The following is a 26,335-nucleotide window of genomic DNA, read 5'->3' as shown; positions in this document are numbered from 1 at the left end:
AGTCTTCATATCATTGCAAACTTCTAATATCAGTGTTTTTTATATACCTTTAACATTTTCATGTTATTTTTAAGGTTGATAATTTTTTTATTCTTACTGAAGTTTCATTAGGCATCAAATGATTTGATTGGAAGCGATTAACCAAAAGTCACATTTTCTATGCTGCAGCTTTGGAGTCTTTATAAAATGCAACAGTACAGAATGTGGACAGCAGCCATACAAACATTTTAAATTAAACTTTTAAACAGTAATTGGCACTTTAAATCTTACTGCAAATTTCTGTCATTCAGTAGTGTGCAAAAAAACTAAATAAAAAACAACATGATAAGCAAATGAGGAAATGGAAAGGGGTCACATTCACACAGGTGTATGTACAATAACACACAGAAAAATAAACTCAATATGTGATTAAGGCATTCAACGAAATATTGCATGTAGCCCCAATGTTATATGTCAAGGTCCTTTTGATATCCAAGCAGACAGATCCCATATAATCTGCAGATGAATGCAGCCAAATGTAACTCAATAATGATCGATAAGCTAGTCATCTCAGAATATCCCATGAGAATGAAGCAATCCTCTTTGGACACTAAGGGCATATTTGGTTTGGGTTACAGTTTTTCAACACAAGCAAGTATTTCGGAGTGACACAGATGATTCAAACCTTATAGAGTATCTAGATCAGCAGTCCAATGATAAATAATTCTCAAATCAATTGAAAAGTTGATAATTATGGTTTGTAGAGTAACAGTTTACTCCCGCATATGACTCTAGGAACCAAAATGGCCGCCCAAAGCCACACAGAGTTCCAAAACCATACAAAAACAACACATTGCCATCTTCGAAAAGCTGACAGTGGGAACAGGAAGTTGGCATGCTGTTCATTTATGTCGTTCTTCGTGTCTGCCCACAAATACTGACACAAAGTCAGTGTCTCAAGATAAGCACATTTTTTGACCTTCGACAGGATTTTAAAGATGGAAATAGTTTTAGCAGAAAGAGTGGGAGCTTTAAATCTCAGACCCACTCCTGCATGGATCGCTTGCAGTACAGTATGTGCCGCTGTGTATCCTTCCTCTTGAAGCGGAACACGGTGTAAAGCAACACCATCATGCACAGAGCCAGGACACAGGGGATGGCGATAGCCACCGCTTTCTCTGCTCCACCGCTGCTCTCTAGCTTGAGTACGATGTCAACGTCATCAGTGTCATATTGTGGAGGTTCCTCTTCCTGTGGAGGGATCCAATCCCAGTCAGGGTCGGTGGGTAAGCCATCGCAGCCCATAAAATCACGCAGGATAGACCTTGGGTACCCTGGCTCCACTCTCAGCCGCTGGTTGTTGAACTTCCAATACTCCTTCCCCTTGTAGAAGTATGTAAATCCTTAGGAGAGAAGGAAGACAGCTCATGTTGAACAGTGCATACTGGAAAACACACATAGTGTTATTCTTAGTTCAAGAATTTTAAGTCTAAGCAAGAATGTGTTCAGTTTCAACTATTTCTGCCATTTTATATTTTTGGTTAAGAATAAGAAACCCTTCTTCCGATACTTTCATTCCAGCATAAGAAAACATTTCTGGAATCTGCATCTGAAATAGCATGTATTTACACAGCTTATGTGTCTCAGAGGGGACATGGATGCATTTAAACTGCAGATACAGATGTATTAATAGGCCTCATGTTTAGTTTTTAACACAAAACATTGAAAACTGATATTTGAAATAGTTGAAACATGAAATAAATGGTTGAAATGTGAAATTTGTGAAATTTGCAAGTGATTGTTAACGAGTGAGTCATTGAGATTCAGCCGATTCAATCAAACGGCTGATTCATTCAGAAACAAACCATGTGTTAATGAGTGAATCACTGAATCATTTATTCAACAAATTCATTGAAAAAGCTGAATCATTCAATAAGGAAATACTGTCCATTGCTCAGAGACGCAAAACAGTGCTGTGATCTGTTTGGAACTAGCAAAATTTAGAGAAGAAAAAACAAGCAATATTATGTCTAAAATGTAAGTAATTTATTGCTTCACTGAACTTGCATAAAATGATTATTGAACGTGTTCATGCATCTGCGGAAACACAGCACTCTTTTTGTAAACTAGGCCTACATAAAATTATATAAATATAAAAAGCATACAGAAGGATTTTTGCTGTCTACAATTTAGAATGCTTGGAATTTTGAGTTTTAATAGACTAATAAATCAATGTGCATGTACTCTGTGTGGTTGGTGATATTTGGTGGCACATCATTACAACAAGACTTACCATATCATCACAGACAATGCTGTATCACACACCCCTGACTCGGCTTGAGTGGGAAATGAAATCATCCACGGCTGTGCGCACACTTGTTTGCACTTGAGTCTATGAGTCTAACTAGCAAACACCAGACCACTGATTCATCAAACCTGCTTTCCTGCAGTCTGTGTTGATCTGATTATTTTGTAGTAAGTAATGAATACACTTTGGGGAAATGTATCAGAGTAAAATCATACATTTTATTTAGGAAATGTAATGGAGTAAAAGTAAAAGTTGCCTGAAATATAAAAACTCATGTAAAGTACAGATAACTCCCAAAAAATACTTAAGTACTGTAACAAAGTATTTTTAATTTGTTGCATTACACCACTGTACAAATGCATATGTGGCAATTAATACATCTGAGTTCAAGCATTGTAAAGCTCAATGGCTACATTTCAAAACTAGGTTTCAAATTTTCAAAACTAGGTTTGTAGAGTGCAAATTAGTTTGGGGTCTTTTGCAAGGCATCGCATAGTAAGCTAGGATAATTTCAATGTCTCACCATTTTCTTTGTCCACAAAAGCTCCCTGTGGAGAGTCTGGGATGCCTTTCCACACAGTAATAGGTTTTGGATATCCAGGGTCCATGGTTCTCATATCCTCATTGTACCTCCAGTATCTGTAACGGTAGAAAGAGAAAAAAACGTCTCAGACATTATGAAACAGTCCAGTGAAAGCGGTATCCACTGGGTCCTATTGTACACCATAGTTTAAGCTATAAAACTGACCTGTCCCCTTTGAAGAAGTAGGTTTTGGCCACATCTTCCCACCAAACAGCTGTTTCAATGCTCTGCGTGGGCATTCCATTGCCAAAAAGAGAAATGTCCTGAGGATATGTGGGCTGCAGGGTTGTATCCTTAAACACCCAGAACCGGTTACCTTCAGAAATTCAAAGAAATGAAAAAGATTGCCTTTAGTGTTTTTAAAAAATGCATGTTCTTCTTCTAAAAATTATATGAATAGTATTGGAATTATTGATTGTAATGATGACCATTATGACTTTTTTAGACGTTTTAAGATCTGTAGATTATTTGCTTGCTTCTTGGTTTAGCTGGCTTTCACATGGCAACATTTGAAAGCATGCCAAACTCTGTCCTGTGTACACCTGTTTATGTTCTTCATAGCATCACCCATCGAAAAGTTAGCTTCACAGGTTTATTGTGAATGTAACCATCATTCCTGCTCTAACTGGTAAATCAGAGCGGGAATAAATGCCAGATTCATATCAACACATCAGTTTAAGATGAAGAGGTGCTCTTTCAACTGTGTGATTATAACTAATGTGCTCACCAACAGAATCAAACGCTGCTGCTTTTTACATAACAAATTTCCCATTATGAATGATAATACAGCTTAGTTCATTGGTCCGCTGGCTTGGATTGCTTTCTCAACACATATGAACAGTTCCAGAGTTTGTGTTCAGTCTGGTCAAGTCTGTGAAGACCTCGTTCAGATGATCTTGGACCAGTTATGTGTGATTGCTGTGTTCATTTACTGTATGTGTAAATGGACCGAACTAAGAGAGAAAACATGCCAAGTTCTGAAGCAAACTCCAAACAAACAAGGTATGGAAATGCCATCAGTAGATCCTGAAAGCTGAGCACTTTCCTTCAGATATTCACAGATATATTTAGCCTGTAAGATTTAAAAGTCAGAAGGAAAAACATGTTACCTTTGAAGAAGACAAACTTCCCCTCGCTGTTTTCGTAGACAGCATCGATCTTGGGAGGCAGACCTCTCCAGAAGTAGCTGATTTGCATCGGGTATCCAGGCACCACTGAATTATCTCGCACTCTCCAGAACCACTGATCCTAGTAAGAGTGTTCTGGTGTTAGGAAACACACAATTTATGCTGCACCAATTCTCAGTGAAGCTGTTCATCATTCATACCTTGAAGATGAACAACTCCTGTCGAAGGATTGCCAAAGTGTTGAAACCTCCGTCACAGATGTTGGGTTTGGAGTTGGGATGGGCTGGTTTCGACCTCTGTGGAGGGCGATGAGGGCGACCCTGCCGCTCATGCTTTCGAGGGTCAGTTGGTAGGTGCAAGCGAGGAGGCGTAGCAGTTGTGAGCAATCTTGTAGGCTGAGGACTTCTGTCTGGTGGACCTGCAGAATCAATGTGCTAAGTTCAAATAAGTGTTCACTTTGTAATTCATGTGATTATGCAAAACTTTTATTCAATTTTCAAGAAATGTACTGACTCTAAAAAATGTCATGAGATGAAAGTAATATTATATTTTCCTTTTTTTTTTCATGAGTGGACAAAGTCATGTAAAAAAAAAAAAAGTTTGATACAGTTCAGGTTTAATAACACATGTAACTTAACAGATATACCATGTGATTTTATTGTATTAGTAAATGTTGAAAAAAATGTACCACATGTATTTATACAGAGTTACTTGACCATAAAAGTGAGGTAACTTTTCTTTTAATAAAAAGTTAAACATTTCTGATATTTTAAGGAACTTATTGATCTCGACACAGTTATGGGGGTCTGCAGGGGTATATGATTGTATTTATGTATATATATATTTATTTATTTATTTGATCACACCAAATAAATATGATTTTGGTGAAAATAATGAGAGATTATGCCAAAATACATATGGTTTTATTCTAGTAATATTCTATTTTTTAGTTTTTATTATTAAAATAAAAAGTAGAGCATCATTACCCCTTATTTAACATTTTTGTAAATTATTACAAGGATACATTTGTTTCACTTACAGACGAAACCATTAAAAGTTTGGCTACAAATTAAAAAAAGTTAATTAAAATTATAATAATTATTATTAATCGTATGCATGTTTTTAGAGAGTTCTGGGGGTTTGCTGTAGTTCTGGTTTAAATGTAGTTGCTTACTGGCCAAATAAGTCAAATAATTCCACCCAACATGTTTCTTTAATAACTTGGTCAATATGATATGGCTGAGCTTTTGTTTTAATTTTTGATTTGTATTAATATTACCACTTTGAACAGTTCTGTAGAAGCCAGTGGATTATGGGAGGTTTAAACACACCGTATATTTTCTGGATGCCCTGTAGATCATCATGAGGCAGTTTGAAGCTCTCAGTGTCCATATACTGATAGAACGGAGCCATTATAGCCGTAGGGTCATTAGAATGCTCAAGTCCCAAAGCATGACCAAGCTCATGGACCGCCACAAGGAACAAGTCATTACCTAAGGAGTATAAAACAACAGTGAAAATACAAACACAAGATTTGCTTTGTTTTTTTGGTGTGCTTGTACTCTTGTCTATGAGAAGCATCTGGCATTATGACTCACCACTCAAGTGCCTGATCTGAGAACCATCTTAATACAGTGTGTAGGCATGACAGAAACAGTTGGAAACAGAATCCAAAACAGATCTCACATTGCTTTATATTATACAACAACAGGTACAGTAACTGGAAATATCTTCCATCATGACTTATCCTTGATATCCTTGTCAGTAAATGTGTATTTTATTAAATGTACACTTGTAGAGAAATTCTGTTTGTGTGTGTGTGTGTGTGAGTGATGAAATGATGAAATAAAAAGCTATTCAAGTCTATGTATACAGACACAATTTTAACAAGAGCACTTTGTAATGTCATTAAAATATTGAATAATCTTTTTCATGCATTAAAGAAGGACACATGGTGATTATATTTAAAGTAAATATATCTAATTTGAACTCCAGTGTTACTTAATGTAACATTAAAAGTTAATACACAGGTGCATCTCAATGAATTATAATCTTGTGAAAAACTCAAATTTTGAAACTCATGCATTAAATAAATTAAATGCACACAGCCTGAATACATTCACTGTAAATCTTTGGTTCTTTTATTTGTGATGATTTTGGATCACTTTTTATAAAAACCCACCAATTCACTATCTCAACGAATTAAAATACTTCATAAGACCAACAAAAAAAAAAAAAACATTTTTAGTGAATTGTTGGACTTCTTGAAAGTATGGTAATTTACTGTACATGGACTCAATACTTGGTAGGTGCTCCTTTTGCTTTAATTACTGCTTTAATTCCGGCAGTGTGGGCAGGTGCCAAATCCTGCTGGAAAATGAAATCAGCATCTTCAAAAAGCTAGTCAACAGAAGGCAGCATGAAGTGCTTTATAACTTCTTGGTAAACAGGCGCAGTTACTATGTTTTTCAAAAAACACAATGGACCAACATCATCAGATGATATTGGACCCCAAATCATGACAGACTGTGGAAACTTAAAACTGGACTTCAAGCAACTTGGGATATGAGCTTCTCCACTCTTCCTCCAGACTCTAGGACCTTGGTTTCCACATGAAATGCAAAACTTGGTCTCATCTGAAAAGAGGGCTTTTGAACGCTGGGCAACAGTCTGGTTCTTCTTCTCCTTAGCCGAGGTAAGATGCCTCTGACGTTGTCTGTTGTTCAGAAAATTCCTTGACATGTCTCTATGTGGTGGCTCTTGATGCCTTGACCCCACCCTCAGTCCATTCCTTGTGAAGATCACTCAATTCTTAAAATCGATTTTGCTTGACAATCCTCATAAGGCTGCGGTTCTCTTTGTTGGTAGTGCATCTTTTTCTTCCACACTTTTTCCTTCCACTCAACTCTCTGTTAACATGCTTGGATACAGCACTCTGTGAACAGCCAGCTTCTTTGGCAATGAATGTTTGTGGCTTACCCTCCTTGTGAAAGGGTGTCAGTGATTGTCTTCTGGACAACTGTCAAATCAGCAGTATTTCCCATGATTGTGTAGCCTAGTGAACCATTTTGAAGGCTCAGGAAACATTTGCAGGTGTTTTGAGTTTATTAGCTGATTGGCATGTCACCGTGTTCTAATATTCTAAGTGAATTGGTGGGTTTTCATTAAATGTGAGCCAAAATCATCAAAATTAAAAGAACCAAAGACTTAAACTACTTCAGTCTGTGTGCACTGTATTTAATACACAAGTTTTACAATTTGAGTTGAATTACTGAAATAAATGAACTTTTCCACGACATTCTAATTTACTGAGATGCACCTGTATGTTAAAATGTACAAAACTTCTAATTCATAATTACAAATCTGTAATTCCATATTTATTTAGATATATGACATACTTTACAAGGTTTAATAGAAGTTACATTAAAGGTTTTTTTTAGTTTAACATAAATGCTTGTCATTACATTCCAAAGTGCACCTAACCATATTTCAAAGATAATAGATGTAATTATGTAATTACATATAAAGATTGCATTAGTAGTTCAACTAACTGCATTTTAGGGCTGTACTAGAATAATCGAATATTCGAATATTCATTCGGTGGGGTGGCATTCGATTTTCAGTTTTGAGATTCGAATATTCTTTTTTTTTTTTCAACACGTGACTTCCGTTGCGGATTCATTCTCACTCATGCTTGAACCGCCCGTTGGCGAACGTAGTGATTTATTTCATCTCATACTGAATAGGTACAAAATGCCCAAGACCTCAGCTGTTTGGGAGCACTTTAAATTAAGTGAGGATGACAAGACAAAGGCAGTGTGTCAAATATGCGATTTGAAGCTGGCCTACCACAACAGCACCACAAGTTTGAAAAATCACCTGAGTTCTGTAAGTAGCACGCGGCAAAAAAAACAAAAAAAAAAAAAAAACCAAAAAACTGCTTTTATGCGCTTAATTTGCTATGATAAATAGGCTAATTGCAACATGCTTTCAATAAAAGCATCGCACATTTTAAAGGTTTAAATTAACAAAAAGTCAGAATAAGACAAAATAAATCCCTTATATAGAATAAAACTAATTGTAATAGATATTACATTTTGTGTCATTTTAAAAACAATTCATTTATTCTTATTCAACTGTTTATAAGCATGCTACCGTGTTCTTTATTTATTACAGAAATCACTGTGTGTTACTAATTTAATTTCTGTTTTGGGATTCATTTGTTTTAAAGAAATGTTCGTTATTAATACCTTATTAAAGTTCATGCTCTCAACAGACTTTGTGTTTTGTATCACTTGTGCACTGTCCGTTTTCGGAGCATAAACCTGCCCGTGTAATGCGCACCGGAAACTGTTCTAATTAAAAGATTATTAAATGTTCATTAATATTTAAAGAATGTGTGCCACCTGATCATATTACACCAAATGCAACACTGCACTCCACTGGGTCTGCTGCAACACATTTACGATGCTGAAGAGTGAAACGTGAAGTCGTGAAAGATGATACAAATGCAAACCGACACTATTATTATATATTTAGCCCCACCCACCGAAGCTTCGAATATTTGATATTGATTGCCACCTAAGCTTCGAAGCTCAAAAAATGGCATTCGAAATAGCCCTACTGCATTTCAATCAGGACCACTTCCGTCAAGTATGTTTATGACAATTATAATTGCATACAGTTAGTGTTGGCGGTATGGTTATGTTCTGGGCAACACTCCACACGCCTGTCCATGCAGCCATGCTTGGACAGAGCAGGGAGAGCAACAAGACAAACCCCCCTGAGGTACAGAACATAACCATTATAAGCATACATAAGTACAATTCACAATTACGTGAGTTGTAAACAAAATGTGATAGAGACTGCTTCTAATGAAGAGACTGTAAAGAAAGAACAAAGTTAGATCGGATTACAGGTTCAGTTGGGGAAGTTGGGGTTGGAGGAGGGAGTTAATTGCAAGCAGCGATACGATGGAAGAGATGCTGAAGAATGGGAAATCTAAATAGACCGCAGGTGATAGGTGTCAAGACTGGATTGGTACACGTCAGGAACAGCTGACTCTCAGCTGATGCAAGCGTGACTAACGTGGCCTGACTGAACTAACGCGATGCTCAATTTAATTTAAATTTAAACCATAATACACAGGTTTATAACTATGATATATAATAATATAATTTTCATTTAATTGCATAATTTTGTTCCTCACACAAAGCTATCGTAGGTCTCAAAATACTTCGAATATGGCGCATGAGTCATGTGGACTATTGTTATGGTGCTTTGGGACATTTTTGGAGCTTGGTACAATCTGATCTGGTAACAGTTTGTGAATGCTGTGGGAGGCATTCACTTCTAAATGACCTATTAAAAATTGGTCTCCCAGTTTATTTTATTACATGTTGAAGCCAAGCAGCCTTAACGTAAAGAAAGAAAACCACACAGTGTGTGGTCCATATAGACTGTGGTGACTCTAATGAAGCCTGAAACCACAGGAAGCTATTATGCCAGGCACGTGTAACATCAGAGACGGCAGCAAAACAAACAGCCGGGGGGCATGAGTGCAGGCGGCAGTAAAAAAAAGAAGTGAATGTAGTCGCAGCCATTCATTGTTGTCTCTGTTGAGACATTTTGTGAAAGGAGATGAGTATCTTAAAAGCTCTCTGCATCCAATAGGCCCAGGTAATTAAAGCTGAGTGCCTCTAAGTGCAGCTCGCAGTGAAGAGATGGATCTGATTACCTCTCATTTAATGGGTGCAACTGTGATGCAAATTCTACATATCAAACAAAGCTGACACCTAACATGCACAGATATTGACATGTGCACAAAAAGATGTATTCAGGGAAAAATTCCCTAAGAAACCTGATCAGCATCATTACTCTGCCCAGCTGGTCATAAATATGGCTGTAAAAGTATCATTAAACTCTTGTTAACACATTTAGAACTTTATTGTAATGTCTTAACAAATTACATACATTTAGTGGCTACTTAAGCTGGTTAAAGAATAGTGTTGAGTTTGCACTTACAGTACAGACCAAAAGTTTGGACACACCTTCTCATTCAAAGAGTTTTCTTTATTTTCATGACTATGAAAATTGTAGATTCACACTGAAGGCATCAAAACTATGAATTAACACATGTAGAATTATATATGGAATTATATACATAACAAAAAAGTGTGAAACGCCTGAAAATATGTCATATTCTAGGTTCTTCAAAGTAGCCACCCTTTTGCTTTGATTACTGCTTTGCACACTCTTGGCATTCTCTTGATGAGCTTCAAGAGGTAGTCACCTGAAATGGTCTTCCAACAGTCTTGAAGGAGTTCCCCGACAGATGCTTAGCACTTGTTGGCCCTTTTTCCTTCTGTCTGCGGTCCAGCTCACCCCTAAACCATCTCGATTGGGTTCAGGTCTGGTGACTGTGGAGGCCAGGTCATCTGGCGCAGCACCCCATCACTCTCCTTCTTGGTCAAATAGCCCTTAATGCCTTCAGTGTGACTCTACAATTTCCATAGTCATGAAAATAAATAAAACTCTTTGAATGAGAAAGGTGTGTCCAAACTTTTGGTCTGTACTGTATATATCACACGTGGATTTAAGCAGTCATATGCGGAGGATGCAGAAGATTACATCTGACAGACATTATTGGGAGTGTACGACAACTTCACTCCACCAATGCAATCTAGAACGGACTCTTTAAAGGGGGGGTGAAATTCTATTATATAGCACTGAGTTTTTTACACTGTTAAAGAGTTGGATTCCCATGCTAAACATGGGACGTTTGAAGGAGTATTTTATTAGCTGTCACAAGTTTCGGAAAGTTTTTTTCGAGTATGGCTCTGTGTGACATAAGATGGAGCAGAATTTCCTTATATGGGTCCTAAAGGCACATCTGCCGGAAGAGCGCGCGCTCCCGTATAGCAGAGCACTGAGAGCACAACAGACGTTCACTGATCAGAGCGAGAGCGTTGCGAAATGTCACAAAAGAAGTGTGTTTTTGGTTGCCAGGGCAAGACAACCCTGCACAGATTACCAAAAGAGAAACAGCATTAAGGGACCAGTGGATGGAGTTTATTTTTACAGAGCATCAACGGAGTTGTGCAAGTGTTTGTGTTTGTTCCCCTGCATTTCGAAGATGCTTGTTTTACAAACAAGGCCCAGTTTGTCGACGGATTTGCACATCGTTTATTTATTAAGGATAATGCAGTCCCAACGAAAAAGGGTCACGATCGTGTGTTGGAACCGCAGGCAGTGAGTAAAACTGCTTCAAATATTTCTGTGTTGTTAACTTAGCTATCGGCGCGTAAGCACATCAAGTAAACAACAAGAGATGTTGTCATCAAACTGCACTTTCCACATGTAAGTTACAGCTTAAAAAAAAAAAAAAAAAAAAAAGATGACAAAGTGGAACTTAGTCATTTTCCAAAACCGCTAAGCAAATATATACAGTTTCAGTACATACCACATAGAGACGTTGTTGCTGATGCTGCTCTTGTTAAATTTCAGCCTCTGGATCTGTGTCACAGCTTCCAAACGCTCTCAACGCAAAAGCTTACTCGCGCTCGTGATTCTTTAGCTCCGCCCACACGTCACGCCTCCAGCCGGTCGTGTTTTTCCGGGAAAAATCGGTACAGACTATCTTTCTCTTATGAATATAATAAAACTAAAGACTTTTTGGAGTTATGAAGGATGCAGTACTACTCTATAGGTACTCAAGATTAACAGGATATTGAGTGAAAACGAGCATTTCACCCCCCCTTTAAATGTCAACAGTGCGCTTGACTACACCACATGTCTGGATATACAACCAGCATTTACTGCCATGATCAACAGATATTTTCACAAAACATATTTTTACAGTAGAATCCAGTTTACTACATGTTTTCCATTATCAGTAACAAAAAGGTGAAATGTCTGCAGTGCAATTAATGAAAATGGCTAAATAAGGGCAGTGAATACAAAAATACATGAGCAGAGATACCAAGAAAAAACATTGATCACTGGATTTGATCCATATCAGGTTGCAGAATTTTTTTTTTCAGATATCTAATTAGAACAGATATTAATAAAGCTAACATTTAAGGATATTTCAATTATGATAACTATGAATAAATCTAAGCATGTTAATGTTAATATGAAACTGTTAATGTTTTTGGTCTTGGTGGAATATATAATATAGGTATAAATAAATCCTATAGCAGAACCAGACAGGTGGAGCTGGGGGAGGTGGAGGATTTCAGAGGAACCTGCTGCAGGACCAACTTACAGCAAACAATGAATCAGTGTTCAACCAATGATGACCAAGCAACCTTACTGGCTGCAGAAGCCAATCAGCTTATGTCATGTAGTAAATTGTGTGATCACTAACAGATTGTATGTAAAGGATCCATCAGCCTTCAACTTCTATATTTTCAAGACAGAACAATTTATTTATACATTTTCATTACCTTTACACATTTAGCAGATGCTTTTAGCCAAAGCAACTTACAGTGCATTCAGGCTATACAATTGTTTTTTTGTTTTTACCAGTGTATGTGTTCCCTGGGAATTGAACCCACAACCTTTTGCACTTCTAATGCAATGCTCTACCACTGAGCAACAGGAACAACATGCACTACTGATAAAAAATTTGTTTAAAAAAACGTTTGTTTCTTTATTTTTATATTTTTTTACCTGTTTTTAATCTTGGTAAGAATATAAAGTGTGTCTTGAACATCAAATTGGCATTTTAGAATGATTTCTGAAGGATCATGTGAAACTTAAGACTGTTGCTGAAAATTCTGATTTGCCATCACAGGAATAAATTACATTTCCAAATATATTCAAATAGAAAATAGTTTTTATTTTAATAAATGTTATAATTTTATAATTATTTAAATATTATTTCACAATATTACTGTTTTACTTCATTTTTAATCAAATAAATTGGTGGTTGCTTGGTGAGCATAAGATACTGAAAATCCCTGACCCCAAACTTTTGAATGGCAATGTATATGTAATTATCCACAAATCATCTTTGTATACTTATAGACTCTGAGTATAGTCACTGAGTGCATATATACTGTATGCAGATATGCAGTATATACTGTTTATACACAATCAAATTATCTATTATATATATATATATATATATATATATATATATATATATATATATATATATATATATATATATATATATATATATATATATATACATATATTGATGGATTGTGGATTAAGAATATACTATATTTCTGTGAATGTTAGATTCGGTAACATCTGTGATCTTAAGTTCGGTAAAATAACATTTGTACAGTATCCAGCATCATTACTCTTCCCCACTGATCATAAATATGGCTGTAAAAGTATGTTAACACATTGAATGTCACTGTAAAGTGTTAAAAAATGACATCTGGTACTAATGTCTCCAGCACATTTAGTGGCTGTCAAGCTGTTGAAAGAAGAATACAGTGCCGAGTTTGTACTTAAATACCACGCACCGGTGGTGCAGCAGTTTAGTGTATTCTCCCCTTAGTATATACAAAGCTACAAACTGCTCAGATCAATAAAGCACTCATTTCAGCATGTGAATTATAGCACTAATTACTTTAAGTGAGTCTTGTTTTGCAGAATTGCTCTTAGCTGTAGCTATTACACATTGTGAAGTAATTTATTTTTCAGCGGTGCTTGTGAAACTCTCCAGATGTCATTAATGATTTAGTTGCTTTGTTACTTTAACATTCCTGCTGAAACAGCAGCTTTGTTTCTTTGTCAGTTGTTGAAATGGAAAATGTGGCCTAACCTGCCGTTCTCTCACCATCATGGTTTGGGTTGCCCAGCGTCCAGGGTTCATCTGAGTCAAAGTGTGTGTCGCCCCCTATGCCTGGCCCTGGGAAATAAGCGTGTGCCAGGAAGCCTCCCTCTCCATCAAAAGGAGAGCTATCACCGTGGAAACCAGAGGCAAAGATGATGGTGATATCGACGTCCCGTTTGCCACTCTCCAGAGCGCTGTAGGGCACGGCCTCAAAACGTAGCGGTGTGACACCTTGCCATACGTCGAACGCCCGGCGAATGGCCTCATGCGTTTCTCGTGCTCCCACTTTTGGAGTGACATTTTTAATACTAAACACAGAAATAAAAAATATTTACTAGTAAATATAAACACCAAGCCATGGCACAGTCCAATTTATGGTTTGATTTAGGCTTGATTTTGTTTTTTATAGCTCCTCAATGCCTTAAAACTTTGTATTTCAGGAATTGAATTTGACAGGCACAGAGTGTACACAAATAACCATTTCTTTAATTTAATTCTCAAAACTGGATCAGAGAAATTATCAATAACCAAGCCACTGTAGATGTGCTCTGTTATATAAATTCTGTATTTTTTTTTCTGTAATATCAGGTCTCTAAGAGATGTAATTTACAATTTATACTATTGTTTTAAAACTATCTTAGGAAATTCACCCATAACTCTGTTTGTGATTAATTTTGTTACACAATCAGTGCATTATAAAACTCTGTACAACCTTAGATGTTTGCTCTGATAGCTAATCCATGAATTAGACAAATTTAAGTTTCTTAATGTAAAGTCTGCAAAAATAATGTTTACATTTTATGAACAATATGCAAATTAAAGCTTGTTTGAATAGCTTATTGTATTATGTTCACTTCAAACACACAGGTTACAAGTTTGAATAAACTTTTAAAAAGCCTTAAAGCTGGTTGCCTTTTTTTATTTATTTGGTATATAAACAGTGTTCTTGTTGTTCCATGTTTTGAGATTGTGTCTATGTGAGATTTAATAAGATATTAACATCAAAACCGTCACTATTATCGAAATCTACCACAATCAAATGTCACAGTAAAAACCCTAACTATTATGATGTGTTAATATCACAGAGAAGAGAAGCATTTTTAATTCTAAAGTGACTGGCATCTCTGCTGAGTTTCCCACATTGAAGTCTTTATCTTCCTCGAACAGACCGAGAGGCCCTGAAAATCTCAGCTGACTCTTCTCTATAGAGGCCAGTCACTCACTGCCAAGCTTATCTTCATTTACATACCATTTGCATAGGTGGCCCATCAATTAAAAAAAAAAGCTGGATTTGAATAAATCATTTCCGTTATCGCCCGCTGTAACCGGGAAAGTCTAAATTGAGGTGAGAGAACACTCTATTTCCACCGAGCCCTTTAGAAGGTAATCTTCTGGGAATTCAAATATGTTTCTTGAAGGTTAAAGAGTGACTGCTGGAGGTTATTATATGCTTGGCTGTCTCTTCATTGCAGAGCAGCATATATGATGGCAATGACAGGATGATTTGAGCGAGGATTTCATTTCACAGTTCTTGTCTTTTAATGTCTCTGCTATATTTATAGACCAAATTGTTAAATCATTAACACTGACAGAGGCATCCTGTCTCTGTCTAACCTGTATGTGATGTGTGCACGCTGCCACTTCTGTCCAGTTAGTGCATAGCGCTTCTTCCTTCGGGATCCAGATATGCCATCAGGCAGGTCTGGTACTCCACATCTGGGTTTCTTCATCCAGCTAGAGGAGAGAAAAGAGCAAAGGGAGGAGGCGAGAGGTTATTTTTGACCTCCGTCACATTGTAAAACTAGGTTGGCTAATGTTGCTACTTTAGGGCATAACTATAAAAGTGTTTGATTGGATTTTAAAATAACTGCTTCGGTGTTCATTCGTCAGAAAACTCATCAGACTTTTAAATTGAATCAGTGTTCTTGTGTTTAGTTCATTGTTCTGAAATACTTGAAGTCAATGCATTACAGTTCTGGAAACACATTAAAAAACACACAAACAATTAATGCACAAAAACATATATATCAGGCATTCAGCACCAAATTATATTAATCAAAATCACAGAATCCCTAGTGTCATGAAAAACCGCTCTTAGAACCCACTGTTCTATTTTATTGCAAGTAAAAGTATAGCTTACGTTAATTAGCACTTACAAACTCACTAACATAAGATGTTTAGTTAAAAAGATAATGTATTTATTTACATCATTGAATGTGAAAATCAGTGCTTCGTCTTAACTTGCATTCAATAAAAAATAACAAAGGCACAAACAGCATAAAAAGAACTTTATAACGGCAGAAAAAAATCGACTGCAAGGTCAAACAGAGACTGCTCATGCTTCCTAACACAGTGCAGTCCTCCTCGAATGACTTACACAAGCAGTAGAAAATGTTCTCAAAACATTTTAGATTGGAAAATGGCTTATAGTGTCCAAGCTAAACATCAGAGACCAGGGTTGAAACACTCAGTCCAAAGAAAAGGTGATTCATTTGAATCACACATGAAATTCTTTAATTGATGACTCATTTCTAGAAAACTGTTTCATTTGTGTGTCATTTTTTTGTGCTCAATACTTACTACTGCTATAATAACCATGGAAAATAGATACTGGACTTATATTGTTTGACAGAGCTAATGTTTGAAATTTGGAAAACCGTCCTTGTTCATAACCATTACAGTTTAATGGGTTATACAGAATTTTTATTATACTATAATTAAAATAACATGGTTTCAATACCAGAAGCAGAGAGTGCTACACGGTATCTTTATATAGCCACTGGTGCTTACTGGATGTGATGGAGGTAAACATCAAATTATGTGGACGAAATACTTCCAAGGCACTCATGTGGTTAGATAAAAAGTCTTTAAACTGGGCTTAAATCATTACAACTATGTACATTTACATTACATTTATTCATTTAGTAGACGCTTGTGTTTCGGCAAAACAGGCTTCTTCAGGACACACATAAATTGCTCAAACAGGTATTTTTAAACTAGTATTAATTAATGAATCAAAGACAGCTGATTAATATGTGGGTGTGGCTAAGACTAGCCTCTTGTTACAAAAAAATTAAAGGGGGAAGTAAAGTGGACAAAAAAAAGTAATAAAAATTAATAAGTGGGGGAAAAATAGATATAAAAATTTACAGCATTAATATTGCAAATTACAATATATATATATATATATATATATATATATATATATATATATATATATATATATATATATATATATATATATATATATATAGCAGTGCCTTGTCTGTAGTCTGTAGGCTAGAATGTGATTGTGGATTTTTTTATGTAGGTCAAACTAAGAGGAAAGTGCATTTAAGAGTGGCTGAACACAGATATGCTATATGTGTGAAAGATATGTTATATCCTATGGCGAGGCATTACAATGAGGTGGGTCATGTCACTGAGAGTTCTCTTAAAGTGATTGGAATTGAATCCATCCCATGTTTGATAAGAAGAGGAAATAGACAGAAACAGCTCCTACAACGAGAGATGTTTTGGAAGCATTTAGTCCACATAACATGGTTTCAATGTTTAATTCTTGGTTTCTGGCATAATTTCAGAGGGTGTGACGTCAAAGGGTTTTTTTTGACTAAATGTCATAATTATGTTATATATATATTATGTTCACTCGTGTGGTGTGATGATATTCCCTAGATAAGACCGTTTCTAACAGTTATAGCATTTACCTTCATCTCAGTAACGGTCAACACTGCAACATTTGGATTGTACCTGGGTCAAATAGTTATTGCACAAAACATGTTTTGTAAGAGAAATGGGTAGTTTTTTCTACATTTTAAAATATGATTTATTATAAGGTATATTAACTGAATACTAAACTAACAGAAACTACCCAGTTGTGTATTAAAATCATAAGAAGCATATATTCTAGAATTATTGCAAGTTCAAATATTAGCACTTCAAGGTTAGGTTTAGTAACAATAAATAGCAATTGGCATTTTGCAAGGACATTTTCATCCACAAGCAGCACAGTTTTATGAGAATGGGCCTGGTATGCTGTAGTCAGCATATTTGTGCATTTTATGTGTGACTTTACTGTATGTATGTGTGCTTAGGAGAACTTACTCTATAGTCGCCTTGTCTAGAGTCCCTGTGATGTTTAGTCCATACTTGTGCTGCATGGCAGCAATAGCAGAATGCATGGTTTGGGCTGATCGCAGGAAGGCCATGTTAGGTTGTGTCTGGTGGAGGTAGCCATACCTCTGTAACCACACCTGCAAAAGACAGAACAAACCTGACAATACTGTATGTCCTCAGCTCAGCTGTAGCCTGAACAACAAAACAATGAATAAGAAGCTAAACAAGGCTTAGAAAGAAGCTAAGATATTAACTGTACTGTATATGCATAAACAGCAGCAGAAGAGCAATTTACCATGCAAACAAATAGGTCAGACACTGGACTAAATATTATATTTGTATTAGCCATACCCGTGTGAAGAAATGTGCACTCCTTGTGTACCTCAAAAAACAAATGCAATATTAATTAATTAAAAGGCCACTTAAGTGTACTAAGAGAGAGATGTGTGTAAGACACTATGTTTTGTTACATTTAAAATTAATATATGTGTAATTACAAATATATGTGCATATATATTACATTTTTTAAAATAGAAATTACATTAAAGTATATTTTACCATAAATGCTTGAAAACACTTTAGCCATATTTTAAAGAAAGTAGATTTAATTATGACATTACATTCAAAGACCTAAGTCCAACATAAATGGGTAAGTAAACTGAATTTAATCAAAATGAAATAGCTTTTTGTTTCATCATAAATCACATGCAATTAGGTGTCAGAGAACATTCACACAGAGAACATCAGTTTACACTTGCATATGTTGTCTTAAAGCATATTATTTCCATAATATGTACTATTTTTCAAAAGTAGCCTATGCTAGAATGCACTTCTTTTTCACAAGTGCACCAAATGACTGGCAAAGTGCTGTCGAGTTTCACAGTGACGCATGACATTTGTCATCAACAACAAAAGATGTATTATCGTGCCTCTCTTTTGCTTAGGTTGCTACACAAACTGTACACATTATATTAACACTTAGGATTGTTTCTTTTCTTGCTCTCCATAACTGTATCACAACAGAGCTGTTGCCAATTTTAGGTCATTTAGTTGCAAAACCCTTTTTTTTAAATGAGTCGTGTTAAATAATGGACTGCAATTTTAACATGTAACACACTGACCTTCCAGAGATGCTAGCTTTGCTAGCCTCATGATTTAAATGGCTGAATTTAGAACAGCATACTAGCATTTTTACCAAATGGCAGAAATAGTAAAAGTAGTACTATATGTTAGAACATAGTTCTGAATTAATCAAAAGTCATACCTAGAGAGTGCTACTGTATATGTGAGCAAAATAACATTTTATGAACTCTCTGTTGTTACAATGAACTATAATGTTGTAATGCATCCTATTAGAGCTGTGAATCGAGGTGAGTGGTATTCCTAAGGTGCATGTTAAGATCATTTCTTCCCAAACAACATTATGCTGGAAAGAGCTTTTAAGATAATGTACTTGAGGTCAAACATACTTCGAAACAATCCATTAACAAAAAGGAAACTGAACGCTTTGGTGCTCTGCTGCCACATAAATCAATAATTCAATAGGAATGTCTGTATAATTGTACTTGTTTTATGTATAAATATATACACGTGACAGATATATAAGAAAAACATTTATTACAATATTAGTGTTTTACATATTTCTTGTAAAATGACATTCATTTATATTCTAGGCCTAGTTCTCCTTATGAGAAAGTGAAGACAGTTGAGAGCCAAATTGATTCTCTAGCACTAATCAGACCCTGCGTCTCTAACCAACATAAGGGCTGATTACTAATTTATATGATCAAAACACAGATGTGCTATAGAGCCGCAGGGGTCTGGTATGGCAGGGTGTAACCATGGTGATAAAGAGTCATAGATAGAAGCAACTTTGTCATCCTCCGGGAGTTGCAATCACTCTCTTTTAAAGCCATAATTACAGAGCACAGCCAAACTGATGCACATTAAAAATGTCAATGAAAGAAAAAAATTCTAATATACTCAGTGTGTGTCAAATAAAACCGGGGTAAATAAAACTGCGGGTTAAAACAGACTCATATTTATGCACAAATAAAGCAATGCAATGAAAAAAAGGCTTAATAGTTGAAAAATTAAGCATCTAGAAAAACATTATCGTATAATTAACATCTTCTCTGTGGTCCAAGAGTGTTCCAACATCCCCAACCAAAATAATTTCATCCAAATAAGCCAAATTATCAGATTTTTCTCAAGTGTAACTTTTTATTGAGCCAACAAAGTAAACGAAGAAATATAGAAAAACAGAAAAATAATAAAGTCCTAATCAAATTGTTTACAAAACAAGGTACTCTACCTTTCAAATTATAGTTTTTTTTTATGTTTTTGAAAGAAAAGGAAAAAAAAAAAAAAACATTATTATTGCACATGTAAAATTATTGTTTTCTATTTTAATATACTTGAAAATGTAATTTATACTTGTGATGGTTTTCAGCAGCCATTACTCCTGCCTTTAGTGTCACATGATCTTTTGGAAATCTTATATACTGATTTGCTGCTTAAGAAACATGTTTTTTTTTTTTCATCATTATCAAAGTTGAAAACAGCTGTGTTGCTTAATATGTTTTTGGAAACGATGCTACATTTTTTCAGGATTATTTGAGAAATAGATATTTCAAAAGAACAGCATTTATTTGAAACATAAATCTTTTGTAACAGTATAAATGTCTTTACTGTTGCTGAATAAAAACATTAATCATTCATACTTTATTCTATAACTTCTTAAACATAACATACTGTAACATCACTTGACAAAACCATATTTCTATATCTTTCCAAATGTCTCTGGTTGTCCAAATGTATTATACATTATTCAGTGGGTTAATGTATGTTTTTGTTTTACAGTGTTTAATAGAAAAGCTGCTTATACTTAACTGCAGTAAAAATAATATTCCTTCTCATACTTTCCAAATCATTCCGGTACTGGTAAAACCAGCTTTTCGAAGCTTTGTTAGGAAGAATGCTTTTTCATATTATTTACTCTTTTGTATATCACCCACTTCACTAATTTGCTTTATACACTCAACACTGCAAGTTGAGGGACCATTAATATTTTTCTGGGGGGAATTTCTTTTGACAGAAATACACATTTCATATTAATACTAGCCAAATGATCACTCCAAAATGTGTCTACAGTATTTACAATAATACAGACTTTCTTGATTACATGATTCCATTTTTAAAAAGACCTGAATTATCTCTGTTTGACAGAATCTGACAACAGTCTATATTACCCACAGAAAGATAAGTTGCAAAACAAAGGAATGATTTGATTCTCTGTGAAAGTCCATAACACACGTGCAAGAAGAACTTTTAAAACATGGGGTTTGATTTTAAAAGCTACCCGCTAAGACAGGTTTTCTTGATGTTCAAAGTGCTTAGTCATTAGGTGGTGGTGTGCATCCTGTCACAGTCTCACCCTACCATGACAACATGAAAATAATCATTACCCAGAAGCTGCTGCCACATATACCAGATGGCAGAAACAGACAGAAAAGGGGGCATGGCGAGATGATGATGAAAAACAACCTTCTGGTAGACTTTGGAACAACGGTGTTCCTTATGGAGACCCCTGAGTGTATCCACTTTCTTCATAAGTACATGATGTCTTGAGTGTGACATCTGATTGACTGTGTGCTTTTACATATTATTCTGGAAGTCCAGTCACATTCAAACTGTGTGTTTCATCTGCAGTTTATGTTTAGGCATTTATATCAGAGTTATTATATAACTAAAACTAAGAATGATAATAAACTTCAAACCATTAAACAAAACGTTTCATCATTACTTGAAATAAAATAAATGTTACATGAAATAAAACATTTCTCATTTTAATTTAGTTTAACTTGATGTACTAAAATAACTAAAACTGAAACAAAAATGAATAAAAACTATATGGACATAGAAAAATGCTAAAAACACAAAATTACTAAAACTTTAGCTAAAATTAAAATTGAAAATATAAAAATAAAACTACTATTTGAAATATTAATAAAAGCTATAATAGTATCTCAGTGACACTTAAATAGCTCTTTATATCTGCAGCGCTGTTCTGTAAAGGTTTTTGTTAGAAAACTTACAGCTTTGAGTGCAAACAATACTGTCTTACAGTCATTATAGAGTGGTATTTTTGACTGTACAATATATTGTTCTTAGTTGTGTGTCAAGAAATGATCAAATAAAATTTAGAGATTTTACTCTAGTCTATATTTTTTTGCATGAATATAAACTGGTCATGGCCCAACTTAAGGGAGCACGTCTTTCTTCTCTTTCCACTGCAGAATTTTCTCACTTGTTCTTTCTCTGTAGCTAAATCTCTCTCTCTCTCTCTCTCTCTCTCTCTCTCTCTCTCTCTCATACACACACACACACTTCTCTCATGTGCATCTTGCAGCAAAAGCCAATCAATTAAGTCAATTACAGGAGTCAGTATTTTGGAATGCAGTTGCATCCAAAAATGTGCTACTGTTTCCAGGCAAACAATTTGAGCAAATAAGCTGCCATATTTTCCCATGAGTGCAACGCCATCAGTTTCCTTGGGGTCCGTGGCAGAACTAACAAATGATAGAGGTAAAACCTGAAGTACTGCTATTGTAGATAGTCTGCCTACTAACCAGCAGCCAGGAATTGCTTGTCTCTATCTCGCCCTCCTTCCCTTTTCTTTCTGCAAGTTCCTGTTGAACCTAACAACCCCTTTTATCCACTTTCTATGCCTTTAATCAGCTGTAAGCACAGGAGTGTGTGTATGGTGCGCATTATGAGCTGAAACAGGTTTCAGGCCCATGAGTCAACGATATTGTGAAAACTGGTTTATTTGCAATCTCTATTAGCAAAGGAAAACTTGGGAAATATAGGAAGATAAGGAGAAATTACAGGAAAACTTAGGAAATTTAGGAAAATGTACATAGTAAAAGTTAGTTAGAAAGTTGTTGTTTTTTTTTTTTTACTTAAATGCTTATTGTTTACAGAAACTGTAAGTACTTTAGTGCATATAATCTGATTTCAAAATATAACTATGTAATGTTTTGCCTAATAGAATTGTTGTGTTAATTTGGATGATTTTGTATGAGTTTGTACAATTTGAATGTATTTTGTTTATGATGCTATTACTGAAATATTTACAAATCCCCCCATTCACTTCCATTTCATATGCAGAGAAAATGTAATTAGTTAATGTTTGGTCATGAATGCATATTAATTTGTACAATTTTGTTTAAATTGGTATGATTTTAAAACATATTGTTTATGTGGTTTTACTGAAATGGTAATGAGTATTTTAATATTTCCCATTTGTTTCCAATGTCATCCCATTGTAAGTGCTTTGAGTGATCGACCCGATCTTGGTGAATTAGTAGTGAATTTGTAAAATTGTGTGAAAACATGATTTTTAGAAGAAAAAAAGGCATAAAGGTCTACCCTTAAACCTATCATATGCAAATGTACAAAAGAGATTATATGAATGCATATGCATTTGCTTCCAATTCCCTAAAAAAAAGAAAAAGAAAGAACTGCCCTGAGAGTGTGTTGTTGGTGCACTGCTTTATAGGGACAAGTCAAAATTCATATCCATAGCACAAATGTTTAGCAAGCAGTGGTAATAATTATTACTCCTCCTCCCTTTACGACATCATGACAGATTCAAATGCATTTAAAACTTAATTTAAATCGATTAAGGTACCGTACTGTACTGTACATTCATGTCCACCTCTATCAACCACAAAATCCACAACATTTTATGCAAACCATCAATAAGATGTATGACTATTTCATCATATTTCTTGACATCTCTGTGGTCAATATTACATAGCAACAACCCCTGACTCCTTATTTCTCACATATAGAGCAAGAGCTACGTGAAATGTCATTACCAACTTAGCACCGAGCTAAGGACATTTGTAGCTGTATCTGAAAGAAGTGCATAATTAAAGCCCTGGGGGGCCCAATCTTGATTTTACCGCTGAATCCTTGAACCTTGCACTCTCTAGTCTATTCCTAGTTCAGGATCAGAGATCCCCCTCTGAGCAGTCATTACTCATCTCACACACACACACAATCTCTCTCTTCCCCAAAGACCACTGACCTGTGCACTCAACTCACAACTGCTGCCAACCACTGCAGCCCTGCCAGCTAAAAACCCACACAGGAGCTACATGGGGGGCAGAGAGCTGAAAAGAAGAAAGAGGTTACCAAAAAATGCATGAAAAAAAAAAAAAAGAAGACTACTAATTTAGCATTCAGGTGGTTCTGTCCCACTGATGTTATTATAATTTTATGAAAGAGTTTCATCAATACAGCCTGCTATAAAAGCCTCAATATTATCATGACAATACCATGTCCACCATGAGCTGATCCACTGGCACAGCTTCCTCTACAACTCTCGCCTCCCAGCCAAACAGAACTGGGTAAGTGACAAATTCTCTCAATGTCAACCAGCGTTGCAAGAGGCACTAAACAACACATTTGAGTTTGGGAGAGAGATGCTAAGCATCTTACATAATCTTTATGTGCTTCACATTTGCAAGAGTCTGCTGTTGAGTACCACTAAATGAATCAAGGTCTTGCTTCCCCTATCAACCGACTGATCGTTGCATGGCCAGTCAGAGGCGTATGATTGTCATCTCTTATAGTGAATGGATTTGGTCTGGAGGAAGGAGCAATATCTCTGATTGTTGCAGATCCCTCTCACACTAATGCCTCTGGTCCATAAGAGCTAGTTGTGCAACAGTGTACGATTAAGTATTAAGCATGTTTAAAGGTATACTTCTGATCTCATTGCTTTTCATAAATACACAGAAAGAAATTAGAATAGAATATAATAGAATAGAATTAAATGCTTACTCGGTATACAATTACAGAATAGGCTGCAATAGAATTGAATAGAATTTCTGTCTACTTACTACTAAAAATGGCAGAATATAATGGCATTCCTATTTACTTTCTTTAAAAAAAAACAGCATTCTATTATATTCTGTTTAAGTCTAATCTAATCCAATAATAACAGGAATGTTTTTCTATTTCGTTCAGTACACAGAATAACAAAGTAGATTTGTCTATATGGAACAGAATAACATTTCAGTTTACTTAGTATTACAGAACATAAATGAATTTTGTTCAGTACATCGAATTGAATAGAACAGAATAATAGAATCGAAAATAGAATAGCATAGTTCTTGTTTACTTTGTATTACAGAAGCATTCTATTCCATGAGCAAGTGTAGCCTAATCTACTTTATTCTATTTTGTAATTTGGTGTAATAAGTAGACAAGAATGAAAGTCTATACTTTTCTATTCCGTATTTCAGAATACAAGGCAGACAGGAATGATATTCTACTCTGTTCTCTTTTGTAAAAGAAATTAACAGGAATTGTATATTATTCCGTTCTGCTCTGTAATACAAAGTAAACTAATTATATTCTCTTCCATTCCAGTCTAGTGTATTTTTATGTTCTTCTATTCATTTTACTCTGCATACGGAATTACAGAATAGAACAGTATAGAATTGCATTCTTCTGTACTCATGCACATGAGTAGGCTAAACCAGACTATAGCACTTCTGTTTACTATGTATACTGAATAACAGGACAGTGTTGCATTGCTGAGTAAAGATTATAGCAACTAGACTAGACTGGAACAGAATAGCTGTATATAGTCTACCATAAAACACATTCAGAAGGCACATGGTGCAGAACCACCAGGTGATTCAATGTGCTGTCCTGATTTATGACCTGCAATATATCCCGTTCTTGTAGGTCTTGGTAAAAAACAGGACGCGTATTCTTCTCAACATACGTTTTTGTGTTGATGACTCAAGCAGAAGATGCTGATGTTGGGCCAGTCTTACCTCAACGCTGAAACGATGGTCTTCGGCCGCTGAACAACACATCCACACAGCGTGATGGAGCCACAGCAGCACTGCGTACACACAGTCCAGCCTTGGCTTTTTAAGCAACACACCGTGCATATTTGTAGTTTCGCTTGATTTTCCTTTTTCAATGACTATTTATGTCTCTATCCTCGTATGTCAGTTAAGCAAGTGGCATTTTGGACCGAAGATAAAGCCATCGGAGCGCGGAGAAGCATCGGCGTCCGCACATTTTGTCATTCGGCTGGCAATACACATTCCATCTTGAATAACAAATGCACTATTTCGCGACATTTCTTAAATTGCTTTAAAGCGTTACCTTGGCGAACAGGCAGGTTGCTTTTCTATATTGAGCAGCATCCAGAGCGTAAGCACTGCGCATGCGCTCTGATTCACTCGGCAGTGATGCTTGTTGACTAGTAGGCACCATTCATTCTGTCTTCATTCTTCTTTCTCTCCTGTCAATCACAGATCAATGAAGGTGTAAAAATGGGTCTTATGTAGGCGGGACGTTGAAACGGCTGACACTGACGGTCACCTCAGGCA

At 35.6% G+C, this 26,335-nt stretch overlaps 1 protein-coding gene across 2 annotated transcripts; it reads right to left on the bottom strand.

Annotated features, from left to right (window-relative positions):
* Positions 1–163: 163 nt before the first annotated feature.
* On the bottom strand, positions 164–26,335 carry LOC113114403 (matrix metalloproteinase-16-like). Of its 2 annotated transcripts, none has more exons than XM_026281340.1 (10): positions 25,769–25,888; positions 17,898–18,046; positions 15,408–15,527; positions 13,782–14,101; positions 5,329–5,490; positions 4,198–4,415; positions 3,980–4,118; positions 3,036–3,186; positions 2,811–2,926; positions 164–1,382 (listed from the first exon to the last, which is right to left on the bottom strand). In XM_026281340.1, the coding sequence occupies exons 1-10, from the start codon at positions 25,886–25,888 to the stop codon at positions 1,018–1,020; spliced, it is 1,860 nt and encodes a 619-aa protein (XP_026137125.1). In that variant the 3' UTR covers positions 164–1,017. The 2 variants fall into 2 exon arrangements, with proteins under 2 accessions (XP_026137125.1, XP_026137132.1); XM_026281347.1 differs by having other exon boundaries at positions 1,018–1,382; positions 13,797–14,101; positions 25,769–26,335.

Source organism: Carassius auratus, chromosome 2, assembly GCF_003368295.1.
Source record: "Carassius auratus strain Wakin chromosome 2, ASM336829v1, whole genome shotgun sequence".
NCBI classification, from domain to species: domain Eukaryota; kingdom Metazoa; phylum Chordata; class Actinopteri; order Cypriniformes; family Cyprinidae; genus Carassius; species Carassius auratus.
This window is presented reverse-complemented; position numbering and strand designations above follow the sequence as displayed.

Bases quoted from the DNA above. Each gene is read 5' to 3' on its own strand.
- LOC113114403 (XM_026281340.1), bottom strand. From the start codon at position 25,888: ATGCACGGTGTGTTGCTTAAAAAGCCAAGGCTGGACTGTGTGTACGCA. The intron at 5,491-13,781 runs GTTAGGCCACAT...TATACTCCTTAG, and splicing joins TGATGGTGAGAGAACGGCAG to GTAATGACTTGTTCCTTGTG. The intron at 2,927-3,035 runs GTCAGTTTTATA...CTACCGTTACAG, and splicing joins TACTTCTTCAAAGGGGACAG to ATACTGGAGGTACAATGAGG.